Raw genomic sequence first — 21720 nt, 5'->3', positions numbered from 1 at the left:
TGACATTTGATGAAGTGCAACTGCTGATGGTGATCAGAACGGAACTCTTCAACGACACATCGTTCACGTTTGGCGATTTGTCCTCTTCGTTATGTTTGTTAAGCAAGTTAGGTTTTCAAGCCACATGTTTGTCAAGCTCTAGCTCTTAGATGTATTCTGTGCACCGTTGCGTCAAAGCACCTACCTAGGGGATCTTATTATACTAGTCATCCTAAAGTTTGGAAGGCATTGTAAATAATAACCAGACACTCCTTATTAGGGGGGTGATGTAACATCGCCTTGAAGATGTCCATTAATTTGTATACATATGGAAGTCGTTAAATTAATACTATTGTATTTAATTCATTCACGAAGACCTTGGGTGTTTAAAATGTATGTAAATTCAGGTTACATTTAAGGCGAGACGCGCTCAATCTGATATGCGCTATTTTCTTATTAATTTTATATATGTAGAGCGAACTCTTACGTAATCTAGAAGCTGATTTGAAACTCCAATTCTTTACATTACTATTATAATACGTTTCACATAGCATTGGGTATGGTGACAGCTGTCATCTCCATACAATTTATAGAGATGAGACTGTATCCATGTGAAAAATACTATAAATAGACCCATTGGATAACGAATTTGTACGAGTGAGGACAAAAGTTATTAGGACAATAAACATTATAGCAAAAAAAATTAGGGTTATTGTTCGTTATTTATGTTAAAAATGCTTAGTACATAATGTTTAGTAAGGTGTATTCGGGTATTACCGAATGTCGGATAATTCCGAAATTCAGACGAAAATCACCCTTAATTCCATCATAATAAAAGTCTCTTTCGGAATTATCCGACAGTTTTCGACATTCGGAATTACCCGAGTAAACCTTATGTGCAAAGATGTAAGTGCTAAGTTGTGAATCTGTTACATCGCGCTAAACAAATGTTATACCATAGAACATATGGTAGGTAAAAACATTTATAGGAAGTGATTCTATAACAATATATTAGGGATTGCGAGCGACGCCCGTTTTTTCAGAAATTATAGCTAAGTAATAAGAAAAGTTAACTCAATGAGTAATTAATCACACTACTCAATGTAAACTACGAGATATACTAGTAGGTATGTATATTTACTCAGGTTTTAAATCCGATAAACTACTATTGTTAAAAAATACAGAACTTAATGATAAATACCTATATTGTTCGGGTTACTCCCTTTGCACTTTTTTATTAAACAAATAATAAAAATAATAATAATGCAGCCTATATACGTCCCACTGCTGGGCACAGTCCTCCTATCTCCTATCATACGCGAGAGCGCTTGGGCTATAGTCCCCACGCTAGCCCAATGCGGATTGGGGACTTCACATACACCTTTGAATTTCTTCGCAAATGTATGCAGGTTTCCTCACGATGTTTTCCTTCACCGAAAAGCTAGTGGTAAATATCAAATGATGTTTCGTACATAAGTTCCGAAAAACGCATTGATACGAGCCAGGATTTGAACCAGCGACCTCCAAACAAATAATAATACGCATTATGTCCTGCTGTTTTGGGAAACCTCATGCTGTTTTCCTTCACCGAAAAACAGGTAAATATCAAATGATATCTAACGTTTTGTACGAAAATTCCGAGAAACTCATGAAACATTATGCAAAATATGAACAGAAATAAATCAGACATGTCAGACGTAAACACAATCCAACTGGAAGCAATTAAACGAGAATGTTTAGATACGCCGGTTCCGAGAATCACTTCGCGGGTAGGTGCAGGCGCTATCTGATACACGGTGTAACATGAGGAAACCGAATAATTTTAACAGCGTATTCCTGATCATATTTAAGAGACAAAAATGTCCTATAAACTTTTTTTAAATTCGCCTAGTTTCAGAGTTATTACCATCAAGCTTAAAAAAAACGAGTTTTTATTGTTACATAGTGCAAAACGCCTTTTTAATGGCGATGTTGCTTCTATGGGACGTAGTCTAAATATCCTTATTGATAGATGTCAAAAAGTGACAAGTAACACTTTGCAAAAACTAGGTTTTACGAAAAAAATAAGTAAAAATCCATTTTAAGTGACAAGTTTACCAATAACATTAACTTTTTATGTACAAATAAATTCAAAAAATTGAAAAAACAAACCAAAAAAAATTTTTTTTTGCGAAACTGACCTAAATTCATTTTTTTTTCCTTCTTTTGACCTCAGAAATGCGTGGTTAAAATCTTTCGCATTCCTCGTGAGCACCTTGTATATGGGAGCGGCCAAGGTGTTCATAATATCTGAGCACGCACTCTAACGCCTTGACAATAGAGGCGTGTTCAGATATTTGTGAGCGCCTTAGCCGCTTCGATATATCTGATGGCGATCGTATATACATGGCCCAACACTTTTGTTTAAGCGTAAGTGAAGCTGCCACATTAACTTAATTAAGTTGGTCTAGGGCCAGTTGCACCAACCACATTTAACGGACTGATTAACGTGAAACAGCAGTGAAGGACATTTCCCAAACTAATAAATTTAACGAACGCTTTAACAGTGACATACGGTTTGGTGCAACCGACCACTAGTCCGTCCGTCTGTCAGTTAATATCAGAGCGTCACAATCGTTTTTCTCGGATAATACACGGTGGCCAAAAAATAAGTGCCTTCCCGTTGCCAGGGAGGTTTTGGGATTATACTGAGCAACTTTTACTATGGGACCAACCCTGAAATGGCGAAAAATTTTTTTTTACATATTTGCCGTTACTTTTTCTTCAAAAGTGTTTATCAATAAAAAGACACGTCAAGATTGTTTACCTTTTTAGGGTTCCGTACCCAAAGGGTAAAACGGGACCCTATTACTAAGACTTCGCTGTCCGTCCGTCCGTCCGTCCGTCCTTCCGTCCGTCCGTCCGTCCGTCCGTCCTTCCGTCCGTCCGTCCGTCCGTCCGTCCGTCCGTCCGTCCGTCTGTCACCAGGCTGTATCTCACGAACCGTGATAGCTAGACAGTTGAAATTTTCACAGATGATGTATTTCTGTTGCCGCTATAACAACAAATACTAAAAACAGAATAAAATAAAGATTTAAATGGGGCTCCCATACAACAAACGTGATTTTTGACCAAAGTTAAGCAACGTCGGTAGTGGTCAGTACTTGGATGGGTGACCGTTTTTTTTTTGCTTTCTTTTTTCGTTTTTTTTTGCATTATGGTACGGAACCCTTCGTGCGCGAGTCCGACTCGCACTTGCCCGGTTTTTTTTCTAATGCTAGAAAAAACGATAAGATATCCGATGGCTCATATATCAAAGTCCATGCTATGACATTTGGCATCTAATCTCAAACCTGTCAAAAGTTCACCGTTAACCAAAGTATGTTTTTATTTGTTTTTATCTTTAAGATAAACAAAATACAAAACTATTAGCCCTGAGATAACCGACCGATTCAAAAAGAACTAACAACGTATGGATATCATATACTGGTACTACTCTTTTCTCCTGCGCAGCAAAATGTATACAACCAAATTGAAAAGGCGTAAGAATGTATGGAGTTTGTAGAGAGTTAGGACCTTGTTCTTCTGAAGATATGAAGCGTCCTGAGCGTCCCATAACTCAGCCAGGCTGCAACCGAGTGGGAGGTGCAAAGAGTAACGTAATAAACAGACGTGGCATATGCACTGCGCTATCAGTCCGTGTCTAGTTAATACTACCTAATGGTACCTAGGTAAATGGTACTACGAATAAATGTTCACAACTTCACACCTATAGGCCCCGTGCATGAACTATAGGGGGCAGCATAGGAGCCGTCAGATTTTTGGCGCGAGGCGTAAATATGTCGTTTATGCTTCCGATGTAGCCCACAAGATGGCAGAACCTACAATGCACAAGGAAACGTACCGACGAGAACGGTAGATGGTTGCTTTGGCAATGTACCTACATGTGCACATAACATGTTTCCGATTCAGGCCACAAGATGGCAGACCCTCCAACGCGCACGGTCCCTATAGAATTCGAGGTAGAGTTCAATAAAGCGAAGCCGCGAAGCCAAATGAAATAGAAATCTAATTCAGATTTAACAATTTGTTATGCTTTTGATCTAGTTTTGACACGACTTTGACGGCCGCTCGCGCTGATTGATGCATGTGTATTGAAGTGAAAGTCGTGCGTGAGATGCAAGCCTGCAAGGCGAGCGTTAGGGTCGCATCAAAACCAGTTGAAAACCATAACAATAGGTAATTTTGAATCGATCTCCAAGTAAATGTTAATACACCCTTAAGCATGCGGACCAATACATATAAGAAGAACTTTTGCTCAAACCAGAAAATTATTATTAGTTAATAGAGGGTATTACTGCAATGTTCTGCCGCCAGAGTGCAGCACTAAGCTAGCTAGTAAACCATAAAGTAACTTATACATACTGTGACTTAAACGGTTTGTTAACAAGGGCCTACCGGGAAACGCGAAAATCTGAATTTACTTATCTGCCTCTTTATCGCAATGAAATCGAAAGAAAAACTATATTTAATATGAAATGAATTGATAATATTTAATTATTATAACCCAAAAGAAAACTTATCGCACGAAAGCCCAATAATTTCACATATTCTTTACCAAAGGCAGATCAAAAAGATTACGCCAATGATGATCCTTTGTCTCAGTAGGCATTCTGTATTTTTCTACTCTTTGCCAAGACAGAGAGGTGCATGCGCGACCGAAATAGATCGACTCAGGCGCACGCCGTTCGCGCAAGGATCCATGGAGCGTTCCTAATTTAAAAATCCAACTTTCAAACTGAAATGGAACTTTTTGTAGAATTATCTCGATCAAAATAACCGTTAAGTGAACAAAATGGAAATTAATATGAAGTTAAGTGTTGTGAATGTGTTAGTGTTGTGTAGTTTCGCTTACGGTATGTATATTTATTGTTTACTTTATGATAGTGCTGATAATTCTTGCGTAAATAGTGCATTAGGTTACATTGCACTGATTAAGTTCGAATTATTGTTAATGCAATTATTTTGCTTGTTTCATTCAGAAAATACATGCGGTTTATAATTAAAGATCAATTTTATTTTAGTCCAAGGTTATATAGGTATATGTGAACATAAGACGAAAAATACAGTACGTGTGAATTAATACTCGACTCGACTAAATAATCGATATTTTCGAATTTATAATATATACTTAATTAAATGTTTAATTCAATGGTTCAGTGGCAAAGTTAATTAAGTACTTTATTTTGTTATTAACTTTGAAGGAATGAGTGAGTAGGTGTTAGAACTTAATATACCTACCTAATTAATTATTTTAAGGGTGAAATGATGTCTTTATGACTACAGTTATAAAGAAGGACCGATTACGGAAAAAAATAATTAGCTTGTAAAACAGAGTCCGCGTCCGTCTGAAAAAAATATCTGAAAATACATAAGTGTTCATCTAAAATTTTTACGTCACGAAAACACGAAATATTACGAGTTGATGCGTAATTTTTACGTCACGAAAACACGAAATATTACGAGTTGATGCGTAATTTTTACGTCACGAAAACACGAAATATTACGAGTTGATGCGTCATTTTCCTATCCCTCCGCCTTCCTGTGGATTGGATTTTTATACATAAATGATGTGAAATCACTAACATTAAATCTATTTTAAGTTTCTGAACTTTTCTGGAATATTTATGAGTTAATTTTTTTTAAAGTGGAAAAATTACTGTCTTGGGTGAGATTTGAACTCATGCACTGAGCACTGGAGTACCGATCCAGGGGTCTCACCCAAGACAGTAATTTTTCCACTTTTAAATTTATTCTAATAAGCTTAATAGCATCGTACGCAGACGTTTCTGCTTGTTAAAAATTAAAATTTATGTGTTCCTTCTAAAATACCAAATATTTTTGTAAAATTTCAAAGATTAAACTCGACTTGCGCTCCGAAGATCATGTTCCAAAGATTACAATGTGACATCACGATTTGTGACCCCTAATCTCTCACTTGTCACAATACGGTCAGAAATTCAGACATTATTCATGGATAATCCAAGAAGCAAATAACACTGATTTCAACTTACACTATTTTTACTCATTAATTCACAACGACGGGACTTAATCGCGTAAAATTAAGTTTTAAAATTTTACCTCCGACGTTTCGAGGACGGCGTTGTCCCCGTGGTCTCGGAGAAAACTGATTTTTTTAGGGTTCCGTACCCAAAGGGTAAAACGGGACCCTATTACTAAGACTTCGCTGTCCGTCCGTCCGTCCGTCTGTCACCAGGCTGTATCTCACGAACCGTGATAGCTAGACAGTTGAAATTTTCACAGATGATGTATTTCTGTTGCCGCTATAACAACAAATACTAAAAACAGAATAAAATAAAGATTTAAATGGGGCTCCCATACAACAAACGTGATTTTTGACCAAAGTTAAGCAACGTCGGGAGTGGTCAGTACTTGGATGGGTGACCGTTTTTTTTGCTTTTTTTTCGTTTTTTTTTTTTTTTGCATTATGGTACGGAACCCTTCGTGCGCGAGTCCGACTCGCACTTGCCCGGTTTTTTTTAAGTCTCATCGTTGTGAATAATAATGAATAATTACATGAACATTAAAGACGTTAAAATACAATGGATAATTAACGGATCAATGGCTTGTTTTATAAACACACGGTTAACATTAAGGGGCCCACTGATTAACAGTCCGCCGGACGGTATCGGCCTGTCAGTTAGAACAAAATTTTGACAGTTCCGAACAACTGACAGGCCGATACCGGCCGGCGGACTGTTAATCAGTGGGCCCCTTTAGAAAATGTTACGTTAGCATTGACCTACTTAGTATTTATAACCAATTTTATACAACTTCTCATATTTCCGTGTACTGTCAAAGAATTTAATTTTAGCACAAAATAAGTAATAGTACTACCGTACAGAAAGGACACTTCCTACAAAACCGAAGTTTGACAGCGATTCAGGGTCGAATCATGATATCCCTTTCTAACTATGACACTATCCCTTTCGGCTATTTAGGGTTGTCAAAATTCCAGTAATTATCTTATCTGTGGTTGTGCACGCAAAGGAATGTCAAGTTGTGTCAACCCTAATAATTGTCCGGGCAAGGCTCAGCCGAACGGAGCCGAGTTTGCCCGAAGTCAGGAGTGTCTCCCCACTGATTTTACTACCATTTCGTACTACGAAGGGTTGTTCTCCCATAGAAAGTTTTAATTTCGCGCCTTTTTCTACTTGACAAAGTTGGTTTGCCAGAGTATAGTAGCAATCATTAAACTTAACTAAAGCTACCATTAGATTAAGTCTCGATGAGTATTAGTTGCGCGTGGAAAGAAAAGTACAGTCAGCGATAAAAGCTTGCACAGTCACCTGCAATAATATGTTACTCTTCAAAGGCCGTAAAAATATGTGACACACTCTTACGGCTCTACAAATAAGATCGTGTCAGATATTTTTGCGGCCTACGTTGTGAAGCATATTATTGCAGGTGACTGTACCAACAATTATTTTTTACCAATAACTTATTTATAACCAACATTTTACAGATCTGGAAACCTTTGCAACCCGTCATTGATAATAACCCCCTACAATAATCCCCTACCCTATAATATTTATTTTTTATTTAAGTACTTATTGATTATTTGGTCCGTCCGGATTAGCGAGGTAGGTACTGGCTCAAACTTAATAAATATGTCACTTTCTAACACACATATGTTAACTAAAGTGACCTTAACTATTTTATTAACATCTTCAGTATTCTTAAACATGGCAAGGTCCAGGTATGTTAATTGGTATTTAACAAAATCACCGTTTTCACGAGTTAATTCTACTTCGATTCGATATAGAATAGGGGGTATTACCGCAATGTTCTGCCGCCAGAGTGCAGCACTAGCTAATCTAGTAAACCATAAACCCAAACATGCTGTGCCTTAGACTGTTTTTTTGACAAGTTTTCACAGACAATAAAATATGACATTGATGCATCAAGGCGGTTTTTTAACAAGGGCCTACCGGGAAACGCGAAAATCGATATTTAGTTATCTGCTTCTTTATCGCTCGAATATGCAAGAGTGATAGAGAGGTTAGCTAACGAAATTTCGATTTTCTTGTTTCGCGGTAGACCCCCCAGATTTTGACGGATAGTGGTAGAGGCGCCTCCTACGCACAGTTTCGCGTAATATTCCCTATTCTCGTGATGTTAAAGATCATCAAAACAAGAAAAAAATCCCATCACAATCAGTCATATCATCATATAATATATGATACAATTATGTCATAACTTAAACTTAAACTATGACCTTGAAACTCCGACCCACTTAACTATCATAAAGTAATAAATTAAATTGAAACATAGTTCGAAGAATCCGTTACTAGAAACTCAACCGTATATGTTAAAGCGGGAAGGTTTAAATTCCAAAATCAACAGTGATTAAGAGGGGGTGTAAAGCCAGCTTTGAAGGAAAGTACCTACCTACTCGTATACTTAAGCTCCATATTTTACTTCTCAGATCCATAGGCTATTTTAGTAGCTGCTTAATACTAAAATTATACTGCTATGATATGCAAGGTAACGATATACGAACCAAAATAAATGAAAAGTAGAAATGTTTGCAAATTTAGTTTTAGTGAGTATTTCTTCATGGTATTTGCCCTTGATTTAAACGTGTAAAAAAAAGTGTACTCTGTGTGTGTCAGCTCCGACGCACGACTGGAGTTTACTCTACCGTACGAACGATTATAAAATACAATATAAAATTTAAAATTAAAACTCCACAAAATTGACAGTTGGTATATGTTGACATTGAATAAATAAAGTGTTTCCATGCAGCCGTGGCTAGGGGATGCGCAAAATAAGTTGCGCACGAAACATAACGTAACGTAACGTTTGATTTGACTCCCCATAAATTTTCAAACCCTTGGCTTAATGTGAAAATTGAAAATCGATTCTTAAGCAGTAAACTCAAGCCAGTCAATGAGTAAACTCCAAAATTCAATATATAAACTACAATTTTGCGTTAGCCTCCTCTTAACAGTGAGGACGATGGTATACAATTAGGACAATCTGTTAGCAATTCGCAATGTTTTTATAAGAACATGTGATGAAACCCACCCAGATGTCAGTCCATCTGGCGACTATAAAAAATGGCTGATTCGGAGCAGTGAGACGATTAACGATTTTATTACGATTAATGATTTTTTTAGGAATAGACAAAAGAAAATAAGACTGTGTGGCCTTCATAAATAAATGCCGTATTTGCTGGTAATTTCCAAACATTTTACTAACTACTGAATAGAGTCGAGTCTCTGAGCTGTAGCCCTCGCGAAAGCTTTAAATTAAACTAAATAAATGTATGGCTCCACCTTTTTGAAAAAAATCCAAAAACTGAATCGACAAAAAATCTATTTAATCTTCGAATCTGCTCACAAAATTTCACGAGAATCGGTTGAGAATTGTGACCTGTAGGGGAGAACATCCGGACATGTCCGGACATGCTATAGCATTTTTGCTCGAGCTGAAACGTATAGTCCTTCGCTAACGCGGTCAATCAATACTAATTATAATTAGGTAATTAGCTGAATTTTAATTCATTTTATATTCGTTTGTTTAATTAATTAATTCTTCTTATTAATATCCTTCGTGTGATACCTCTTTATAATCAGAATAATAAATTAGTACCCACGGGTAATGGATAGATAAGTAGGTATAAATAATGAAAGCCCGTTTTAATTGAAATTGCGTATTATTTGCAATTTTATGAGTACTTGAGAACTATAGGCATTTAATTTTTATTGTTCAGTTTACGATGAATATAGTTACTTACGTAATTAAAACAATTAGGTCACTTGGCGGTAAGTCAATAAAATATGTACCTATTTACTTATAATAAACACTATATGTACATAGGTAGGTATACTAACCACAGGACTATTAAATTGACCTTCGGTGGCCCTTATACAGCGAAGGAATATATATATATATATAGAGGAAGCTACATTTTACATTTCGGGAAATAGGCCACCAAACGAAGGAAAAACGGGGAAAATAATATGTGTATAAGCGTAATTTGGCATAGTTGTAGGGAATGCTACGAGTTATTTACGAAAAGCAATAAAAAGGGACCTTTAAACCCCTCCCTACCCGTTAGCTTCACCCCCACCCTGCGGTACTTTTAGTATGTTGTTTAATACACCTGTCTCTATAACTATCCCAAAATACGCTTAGTCACGAATTATTTCCACAGATTGGAAATTTTTGGTTTTCGATTGGTGTATTAAAACGGTCCATATGACTGACAGTTTTCCCTTCTCCATAAATATACGCCGCCCGCAAGTTTGCATAAGGTCAATGTTGCTAATTCCGTCAACGGGACTATTTCGTCCACTAGCGTTTTTCTCGAACAACGAACAACATTGATAATTTCGTCGATAAAGCAGCGATTGCTTTTAGTTTCAGCAATCAAAATCATTTTTTCTTCCTACGATTGAAAATCAAAGAAATATACGGTCGTGGACGGAATAGCCCCTATTACGGAATTAGCCACATAGACCTTACCTTACCCAATACACTATTTCCCGCTAAACAAAGTTGTGATTGCTCAATAAAAGTTTTGATAGGCTAAATTAAAATTATATAATAGGTAGACAAGACATCTTGTCAAACATTTTGGATGATAATTTGATATCTTCCGAAAGCAAATACTCTGAATCTGAAGATAATACAAATGGGCCCGATCATTATAGCGAACAAGGATAATTTCCCCATAAACAATAAACATGCTGCAACATCGCGTGGGTGCAAGTTTCCTCCCAAGAATCTGCTCCCATTCCACTGACCCAGAAATGCGACATTGATGCATGTTTGTTTATTCAATATAATCGCCTTGTGGTTTGCGGTAAAGTTAACTATTGGCAGGGTGCAGGCATATTTATGATGACAATAATAAAATTAATGAATACCACACAAATCGAGGAAGTACGAAAATACTACAAATATTCAATACCGTACGTGTAAAGATTCTCTTAAATATCTTTAAATATATATAAATATTTGGGGACAAACTTACACAGATCGACCTAGCCCTAAACTATGCAAAGCTTGTACTATAAGTACTAGGCTATTATGATATACACCGTGTTTTTATTGAATTCCGTTAACTTCGGGGTATGGTTAAGTAGGTACGTTTAAGAAAACTAAATGGCATAGTCAATTTTGAAAAAATAAAAAAAAAATTTTTTTTGCTTTTTTTTTCAGAAAAAATAATATTAAAAAGTAATTAAATGTAGCATATAGCGTTGTTGTAACACGGGCATTACATTTAAGTAAACCAAACAATTGAAATCTGTGACATATCAATGTCAATTCGAACATCGATCGACCGAGATTTTACTTAAGTTTAGTAGCAAATGTATGAACTCATTCTAAACACTAATCAATATGTAAACCGGCCTTAAGGCAAGTGTACAAGCTTGTAGAGGCCTTATAGGAAAAAAATAAAATATTGATTATCTTCGAAATGGAGTTAATTAGAATATCGGTGTCTTTGGGAAAGTTACTTGATTTAAGCTCAGGTATGCACCCTTGAAATTAACGGAAATCAAAAAAACACGGTGTAGATACTTATACTGATAAATACATACTTAGAAACATGGATAACATCCGTAACTCAGTGTAGCCACCATCAGTTTGACACTGACATAAACGCTCTAGCGTGAACGTAAATTTGCTTTCTATGCATCTCGCTCGTATTGGCAAGCGAGATGTATAGAAAGTAAATTCCGTAGACGTTGGCGTTTATTTCAGTATTGACACTATCAGTGACTCATGGTACGGGTACACGAATAAAACACACAAATTAATACCCTTACCGGGATTCGAACCCGAGACCTCCTGCTTCGTAGGCAGGTTCACTACCGACTTAGGTTATGAGGCCGTTCTATACCTTTACATCAGCTTCTTTGTCTATTATCTCGCCTCAGGTTTGTCACTCTTTAGCACCACCCAGGGGACACGTACAGGGTCGTGGTAGGTATTACGCGTGTACCATTCGTCCCTCCTTGTATAAAATTGCCTATTTTTGTAGTTATGCCATACGATTAAATAAATAGCTTCTTTGTTTCCCAGGATTCGTGGACGATATCCCGAGAATATCGAAACTATGCTGCGACCAGGGCACGTCCTACGCCAGACAGCATACGTCAGAGGACTGCTCATCATCAGCTCCACCGGCTGTCGCACGGGATTTGGGGCCTCTGTGCCTGTATGCCATGGATGCTTGCTGTAAGCAGTATTTCCAGTGAGTGATTATTCATTTTTAACCATTCCCGTTCATTCATTCATTACCTACCCGTGTTTTAGAGAGGGGAATAATAGCATCAGTTTTGTGGTCGCACTAAGATGGGCCAGTGTGTAGAGAGGGTAGCGGTGTCGGATGGCTTATGGTGCGGCGGGATGGCGATGGGATGGCCACGGTGTCGGTTTTTCGTCCGCACATCAAAGATAGGCCAGCGATGGTGGGTTACGCATCTACACGTGGCCTTTCCATAGTGCGTGCTCTCAACCATCGCATGGCCATCTCGCTGCATCGTGTAGAGAAGCCATAACCATCGTATGGCCATCTTGCTGGTCCAGCGCTGGGCCATCATGTAGAGGACCCAAGATGGTAAACGCCTGATGGATGTCAATGAATTTTATTCTTAACCATAATTTTGCTACTTCCAGGAAGAAGAAAGAGTGCGACACAGGTGTCGACATTGCAACTAGCACGCAAAATTGTGACGGGACCATAGAAACGGCACAGGTACGGCGCGGCGATGTAAGAATGACTCGCGCAACAACGGTCCGGGTCCGGGCAGACTGGGCCGAGGCGTCCGATACGGCGGGTCTCTATTGTTTCCCAAGGAGTTTTAAGTCATAATGTATTGTTTGCCCGCGCATTTTCGTTAGTCATAATTTATTTGTTTAAATTTTTAACAAGCAGAAACGTCTGTGAACGATGCTATTAAGCTTAGAATAAATTTAAAAGTGGAAAAATTACTGTCTTGGGTTATCCAGAGGCCGTGAGTTCAAGTCTCACCCAAGACAGTAATTTTTCCACTTTTAAATTTATTCTAAGCTTAATAATTTATTTGGTTCAGAAACGCGTCACTTTTCAGGATTCCATAAATCAAATCTAACCTAACCTATCTATAGGATAACCTTACGAAAATCCTGAAAAGTTAACGGTTTTAGTTTTATGACTAATGATAATCTGGCAAACAATACATTATGACTTAAAACTTTATGGGAAACAAAGGGACCCCGTCCGATACATCAGATATAGAAAGCCCGTCACTCGTCAACGTCATAGAAAACCAAGTGTCGGAAGCCTCGGCCCGGACTCTGACCGTTTTAGCACAACCTGCAGTGATGAGCGAAGAAACTGATTTTTAAAACTATGTAATACAAAAATTTTATCGAAATTAAAATCCATGTATGATTGTGCCGGCTTACAAATTTTCCCGAGAATTTATTGAACATGATGTAACAAAATGAAACAGTTATTTGACGCTTGCTTGGTCCATCCATCCATCCATTTTGTGTTTCCCATGCAGTCCCGTCATAGACTTACATATATCTCGGCATCAAATTGAAATTAGAGTTACCTAATTAAATTAACCCAATTACCTAACATTCTCGCATTGCAGTATCGGTTAACTAAACACGAAACTAGGTTATTAGTAATGCTTATCACTAGATATATAACATTCTAATGTAAGAAAGGTCTTAAGAAACAAATTGTTTTATTAAGATAGGACTTTTTATAATGATAAGTTTTATATCTGATATAACTGATATAATAAACGACTTAAACGACACATTGTTTTCTAATGATAAGGCATTTTGCGATGAGCGGGTTATGTTGACAATATTATGAGATTAAGTATAGTGGTAAATTATGTCAGTGTCAACATCCTTATTCTGTAATATAGCAACGTAAATGTTTAATTATCTTGGAATAAACAAGTATTAATAGAACAACTTAAATCATACCTATACAGAATCCCGTCTTTTATTGGCTGAAAAAAATGTGTCCCGCCAAGTTTCTTGCCGGTCCCATATTGGGATACCCTTCTCCAATTGAGGAAGGATTTAAATCTTCTCGAGCAGTGGTGAAGGTTTAGAGCCGGCGTAGCTTTATTTGACGTTCATAATTCATAAGCGCATTGTAATGCATACTTGGAAAATAAATTATCTTTATATTTATCTTATCTTTATCTTGTAGCCCGTATCACCGTCAAATAGATCGAGAATTCATTCAACAAAACCGGCTCAGTAGTTTCGACTATACGCTCTACGATACCTTTTACTCTTATAGTCCATTATCAGATGATCTATGGTATTCTATCTCTTTCCTAGTCATGCTGCAACGAGTGCAAGAGAGGGGTAGAAGCTGCTGGCAGTGGCAACTCCTGCACAGCACTGGAAGGAGAAAGCCAGGACCAACTGCTTTCTGGAGACGCGTTTAAGCAGTGTTGTGTGGTAATACATGTTTAACAATCATCCCCTCCCCCAAAGAGTGCCACAATGACTGATGGTCTTGCGCCACCCGCATCAGCGGATTCCCGCGACCTTTACCAGGTCGTCAGTCCACCTTGTGGGGGGTCTACCCACGCTGCGCCTTCCGGTACGTGGTCGCCACTCGAGAACCTTTCCGCCCCAACGGCCATCGGTTCTACGGGCAATGTGCCCCGCCCACTGCCACGTTGCTATTCACTAGCGATTCGGAGGGCTACATCGGTTACTTTGGTTCTGCTGCGGATGGCCTTATTTCTGATGCTATCACGCATAAAATAACTTGTTTAACAATAAGCCTATGTAACTTTCCCATACGAACTTGGATGTATACCAACCTTCGAGCAACACCGGGAAGGGAGTCGGCATTCGCACTATTTCCCCTCTGCCAAAGCACATGCCCGATTGGGCATGCACACAACTAGCGCGGTGCGTGTTGTACTCATCAGTGCACAAAAAGAGATCGAGGTGTGCAAGATTTGTCTTTGACTTGTATCGTTTTCTATGTATTTGTGTCATCATTACAGATTGGATTTTGTATGTAGTGTAGTAGTAGTACTGTGTGCAAGCTTCCTCCCGCAAAAAGTGGCACGATTTGTACGGTAAGATATTGCTTGGGTTCCTCCTTTCCGACGTGTCGGAAGCCGGTGTTGCTCGAAGATACCAGCTCTTGTCGAAGGTACTTACGAAAGCTGTTGGTAGCCATAAGCGATCGTTCACCAACGGATGTTGGAATTTTATGACAAACACATTTAGAGAGGGTAAAAATATCATCCAACACTACATCAAATAAAAATAAAATAATATAGCAATGTTGCACGTATCCGGATAGGTGGAGTAGCATAGCTACCAACTTTTAAAATATACATCTATTAGACATCTTTTAGACATCACCAAGATACGATAACGATATGTTTAAGATGTTATCTGTCAAATTTGACATTTGCGCGATTCTGGACATACTGTTGAACGATTTCCACAGGATATGACTTAGAGATCCAATTCACATCTAATAGATATCTTACTCTATCTAACGTAAAAGTGACATTGGTTGCCCGAATTGCGCTGCAAAAGAGAACTAGTTCATATCTAAACTATAACGTATCTAGAATGGATCTAGTACGTGTCGTCTCTTGTGAATATCTTGAAGTTCGAGAACGGCAGTTAGACACCTTCACCAGCAACTGGCCGGAAAAAGCACAACAACCGAGAGTTCTGGAGATCAAGGGGAGAAACCTTTGCCCAGCAGTGGGACACTATTACGGGCTAAGAAAAAAAAATATAGAAATGTAAAAACCTTTTGTATATTTTCAGAAAACCGTCGACCATAACAAGAAGATGCATATAGAACCTTTGAACCACACCACCGCGGGGAAGCCTGCGCATCATGTGTACCCTGCTATACCTTCATCAAAAGGTGAATCTTACCTCACCTACTTCTTCCTCGCGTTATCCCGGCATTTTTCCACGGCTCATGGGAGCCTGGGGTCCACTTGACAACTAATCCCATGATTTGACGTAAGCACTAGTTTTAACGAAAGCGACTGCCATCTGACCTTCCAACCCAAAGGGGAAACTAGGCCTTATTGGGATTATTCCGGTTTCCTCACGATGTTTTCCTTCACCGAAAAGCGACTGGCAAGTACCAAATGATATTTCGTACATAAGTACCAAAAAACTCATTGGTGCGAGCCGGGGTTTGAACCTGCGACCTCCGGATTGAAAGTCGCACGCTCTTACTGCTAGGCCACCAGCGCATCAATCCATTAAATCTTACCCATTGAACTATTATTACTAATGCATAGAACCGGCACAGAGAACCAGTATTGTGCGCCTTGAGTAGATGTTATTTTGTCATCAAACCATAGAAGCAGAGCGTAAATCTCGCGACCTAAACGCGTAAGCGCCTTGAATTTACGGCGGTCGGCGCTTACGACGTTTTGGTCGCGTTACAGGTTGTGATTCCGATGATTTCATTGTTTGGTATGGCTTCTCTGTAGGAATAATAACTCAATGATCTTACCTTAGCTCGTAGCGAAGTAGAGACCTGAACATTTCCAGAATCACTTAGTAAATAATAAATTACACACTGTAACCAAATCACTGTGAAGGTTAAAGGAAAACAAGAGTTTTTGGGACCACGTAAAATGGGTGGGACCTTAACACGTAAGGTTACTGAACTAAGAGACCACCACCACCAGGTTCTTCATTATTTATGAGAAGTGCGAGATGGATTTTAAGAGAATAATTACCTAACTGTAATAGTATTTGATCCAACCGTACTCCAGGATCGTGATAACATTACATTGATAGTGTACCATTCATTCATAACATATAAATTAATTACTTACAGTAGTATGACAGTTAATCATCAGTGAAGGGGAGAGCAAAGAGTATAATATTAATTATATTTATGGGTACCCTCCTTAGAGGATATAACCTTGGGCTGCCATAGACTATAGAGATACTCGTGCTGCGGATTGGTCGAAAACAGCGGGCAAAATGTTTTTGAAGTTTTCTGTCATTACATGTTATTTAATGGTTATTTATCAATTATTTATGTCACGCAATTTGTCACACAGTAAATCATAATCATATCGAGAAAAATAAGGATTGTTGAATTTCCCATTCTTGAATAATTCCAAAAGTTTGGCGTACAAGCTATGTGCTGATGATGATGTGTAATGGTTTCAATTGTGTTGTCCAGAGGTGTCCTCGCTATGTGAAGAATACGCTCCGAACGAACTATGCGCGCACCACTGCATCCCTGTACCAGGGTCATACAAATGCGAGTGTAACCCGGGATACAAGCTCATGCCTGACGGGAAGAACTGTAAAGAGGTATGTTGTTTCTCTCTTATCTAGAAGTACTAGGCTTATACAACCGTAGAATGTAACGCAGGATACAAACTCATGGCCGGGCTCGTACAAACAGCAAGACTCCTAACTGTACATCGGTAGACCTTATTACAAAAGGCATAAAGTCCACCGATGTACAGTTTACAGTGTGGTGGTACAAGTGCTAGTGTAGTGTATAATTCCAGGTGACGAAAAACCGCTGCAAGCCCCGTAACCCCTGCCAGCATAAGTGCTACGATAACGGCGGAGCCGATGTCCAGTGCTCGTGTAAACGGGGTTACGAGCTGATGGCTGATGGGAAGAGCTGTCAAGGTATAGTCTGACGTTGTTTATTGTTTTTGTTTTTTTCTGTTATATCTCAGGAGGTGTGTCCCAAAAACTAGGTTATTGCCAAACTGAGTTGGGTTGAGTGTGTTTTATTACTACTTCTATTATGGGTTGTGCTCAGAATTCTTGTTTGATAATAATGATAATCATCGCTTTCTCCCACCGCACGTTGGGAAGGCGCTCGTCATCATACCCTGAGACCTAAGTGTTCACGCACAGTGCGGTTTCAGATAAATTTCTTTCCGCGAACGCTCCGATTGTGGAGTGTAGGTACCTAGGTACTCCCTGTCGAAGCTTTCTCGAGGGATTTAGTGTGGAGTTTAAAAAAAAATGTGTATATTTTTTAAAGGAACGCGCATTTTGATTCTGGTATTGTAGGCGTCAATAGGCTGACCGCTTTTCATCAGACATGCAGCCCGCCAGCTTGTTTGCCGCCAACGTGGTATAAAAAATAGAAAACCGGGATGCTTTTACGAACTGTGCCAATACATCTACTTTGAGTTAAAGACATATCAATCTTTATTCCAGATATAGACGAGTGCACGCACGAGCCGCCCGTGTGCCTGCCCGGCACGAAGTGCTACAACGTCCACGGCTCCTACAAGTGTATTCCGGTGAAGAACCATGCTGCTGAGAAGGGGCAGTGCCCTCCAGGGTTTACCAGGAATCTGGTTAACTTCGCTTGTGATGGTGAGTGTTCAATAGTAGTATTTTTACCCGCTCATCATCAGCTTATTATATTATACCCTAAGTATTGCTAGAAACAGTCCTCCTCTCATTTTACAAAGAGGGTTTCGGTTTCCTGCTAATCCTATTTATTTTCCCATTTCTTCACTATGACTTACATCATCAATACTGTTAACTGACCGTACGTACGTAAACTTTATTGCAACAACGTTGTTGTTGTTTTTTTTTAATTTGTAAATATTTTAATACATGAGTAGATAATCATACTTTTTTCTGATGACAATGATACTTTTTTCTACACAAGTTCTAAGAAGTTTGTGTCTGAACCGGTAACCTCCGGTTTGGAAGCATATTTCGGCAAAAACATTCTATAGCTTTTAGCCTATAGAACTGGCGCGAAATGAATCGCGTTATGTACCTATCACATTTTAATTCCATCAGATGTCAACGAATGCCTCCTTCCGAATCCCCCCTGCCCGTCATACCTCTGCGAGAACACGATAGGGGGGTACAAGTGCGACGGCGTGTCGGGAGACCCGGCGAACCTGGCCAACAGACCCAGGGTTGTGGAAGAGAGATGTCCTACTGGATTCAAGACTGGCATGAATGAGGAGTGTGATGGTAGGAGTCATGATCATCCTTTCAAAGAAATGTCCTCTACTTTACTAAGACTTAGCGTAAGCAGAGATATATATAACTCCGTATAAGATAAATAAAGTCTAAGAAAAAAACGTGCCTCGGACGGCCAAGGAAAAGTCATTCTCGAATAGATGGCGCCATTACCTTTGGCCTATTCTCGGCTAGATGGCGTTAACGACACCGTTTGGTATTTAACAATTTTAACACATATCAGTGAAAGAACATGGGTCAGTATGGAACAATAAAAATTAAGAATCATTTATCCGTAAACATATTTTGATTATTTTATACATTTTCAATTTTATTTTAAGTTTTAATCGTGTGTCGATAGATGGCAGTAAATGTACCGTGACTACAAAATTGACAATGACAGGACCCCTCTATACTATCTATTCTTTTTGGCGTAAGCATTCATTTCAGACGAATGTCTATCATCATCTTCGCGTTGTCCCGACTTATGCCACGGCTCATGGAAGCCTGGAGTCCGTTTGGCAACTACGAGTAATCCCGTGAATTAGCGTAGGCACTATAGGCCAAGCAATAAGAAGTTATAGAGGGAAATGCTAGGAACACAATTTTTGATTCCGTAACTTTGTTTGGAGTAGTTAGGAGGTGAACATATCAAAAGTCCCCGCCCTTAGCCCTGGTGCTGGGGGGGAGGATATGTACATGGAGCATAAATACCCTTTTCTGATAAAAGCCACAAATTATGATTTCGAGAAACGATATTATGAACCCGTCCATTATTGATACACATATGCAAGAAGGTTAAATATGACGAATTTAATTACATTTTAATTACATCAAGGGGACTCACCAAGTTTTTAAAATATTTTCGTCATGATGCACCATTATTAAAAGCTTGAATTAAATATATGTTATAGTTTATTAAAAGGGCTATTATTCGTAAAAAAATTGGAGGTGTGTCTGTTTAATAAGTTATAAATTTTTTTTTTAAATATTGACACATGTATTTTTTTCTTTTTTGTATGAAGTGTTAACTTGTTTATAATTACATATTGTAGGTCTTGATAAAGTGTACCATACGTGTAAAGCACGAAAGAATTCGTTCCATGGAAACGAAAATATTCATGAATAAATTTTTATTTTATTTTATTTTTATCTTCAAAAATAAGAATAGCTGAAAGCTGAAATTTAGTATAGACCTTACTAATAATGTAGTACATCATCACAAAAAAAATCAGGCTGAAAAGCTATTAAGCTACAAGATGGTCCCTCTTCCTGCCACGGCCTATTACAAACATTCAAGAGCGGATATCTCGAAAACTATACAAGATATCGAAAAACTTGATGAGTAAAACTTAATAAGCTTTAATTTTGTAGAAAATATCATGTCGCTAGGACGCATAGTTTCTGAGATATAAGTAAAAAACCGAAAAACGGGACCTTCAAACCCCTCCCTCCCCCCCAGCACCAGGGCTAAGGGCGGGGACTTTTGATATGTTCACCTCCTAACTACTCCAAACAAAGTTACGGAGTCAAAAATTGTGTTCCTAGCATTTCCCTCTACTTACCCTCAGAAAGACTAAAGTGATTAAAATTGAGTGTCACTTTATTGGGGGTATAATCTTGCTGCGTCCTTCGGGTCGCGGTCGCTGCGTCTAGAACCTTTACTGCCTCTCGTTTCTGCAAGCAATATGCCCCGTCTATAACGTCTATTGGCATTGAAATCTGGCAATGTTTATTGCTCACAAAAAAAATGGATGGCTGATATGATTACAATTTTTTTCTCTTTCAGACGTGGATGAGTGTGCAGAACACAAGGACGATTGCAACCATCTCTCCCAGTTCTGCATCAACACCCACGGCTCTTTCTATTGCCAGGACCAAGCTTCCAAATACTGCCCACCAGGGTTCAAGATTAACCCTAGAACGAACATGTGTGAAGGTATTCTTCAAAATTCTTCTTTATCAATCTATTTCTTCACATACATCCTTTTCAGGACTTACATACGCATCCTTTTAGCCAATTGTTGCAGTATCTCGTGACCAGTTTTCTGCCGTCTTCACGATATTTAAACTAAGGTCTTTCTCCTGCATTTTCTTGCGTTTATTTTTTAAAGTCTGTCAATCTTTGCTATGAAAGATCTAACGATCCTTCTTGAACCTCACAGGACAGAAAGAGGATCTTGAATAGAAAGCGAGAGATTTCTTGCCCTTAACCAGCTTAAAGCATGAATAGATTTTAACGAATTTACCTATTCTGTTGCAGATATCAACGAATGCGAAGACGAGGATTTGTGCGGAGATTTGACGTGCACTAATCTATTAGGACAGTACACATGCCAACAGAAACGGGACAGGAAAAAGTGAGTAGTTAAATGTTCCTTAAGAAGAGACGCTTTCCACATAGATTTTCGTACATTAACCCGCCTGTTGCTATCTCTCTTGCACGCGCGTAATATTATTGCTGTATCGCCCATGATGCCGGCTGTCAATGTCACTGTGCGAGCTTGACAGCACTATAATTATGCGCGTGCAATAAAGATAGCAACAGGTTCAATGTACGAAAATATATGTGGAAAGCGATTCTTCTACTGAATTTAGTCTGTGCATTTATACTCCATGTTGTTTGCAATTTTAATTTTATTTTTGTCCTTCAGAAATCAATGTCCCGACGGTATGCGACTAAGAAGAGGAACTACTATTTGCGAAGGTAATTTTTAAATCTTAGTT

At 38.6% G+C, this 21720-nt stretch overlaps 1 protein-coding gene across 1 annotated transcript in view; it reads left to right on the top strand.

Annotated features, from left to right (window-relative positions):
* Nucleotides 1-4679: 4679 nt before the first annotated feature.
* The window catches only part of LOC134801411 (fibrillin-1-like), a 29955-nt gene continuing 12914 nt past the window's right edge, over nt 4680-21720 (top strand). The window contains exons 1-12 of the mRNA XM_063773949.1: nt 4680-4874; nt 12082-12253; nt 12679-12757; nt 14356-14478; nt 15826-15928; nt 17219-17352; nt 17556-17682; nt 18226-18387; nt 18826-19005; nt 20783-20932; nt 21257-21353; nt 21648-21700. Of these exons, the coding sequence (XP_063630019.1) occupies nt 4814-4874; nt 12082-12253; nt 12679-12757; nt 14356-14478; nt 15826-15928; nt 17219-17352; nt 17556-17682; nt 18226-18387; nt 18826-19005; nt 20783-20932; nt 21257-21353; nt 21648-21700 (1441 nt within the window). The 5' untranslated portion in view covers nt 4680-4813. The remainder of the gene's footprint in view (nt 4875-12081; nt 12254-12678; nt 12758-14355; nt 14479-15825; nt 15929-17218; nt 17353-17555; nt 17683-18225; nt 18388-18825; nt 19006-20782; nt 20933-21256; nt 21354-21647; nt 21701-21720) is intronic.

This window comes from Cydia splendana, chromosome 22 (assembly GCF_910591565.1).
Source record: "Cydia splendana chromosome 22, ilCydSple1.2, whole genome shotgun sequence".
NCBI lineage: Eukaryota > Metazoa > Arthropoda > Insecta > Lepidoptera > Tortricidae > Cydia > Cydia splendana.
This window is presented reverse-complemented; position numbering and strand designations above follow the sequence as displayed.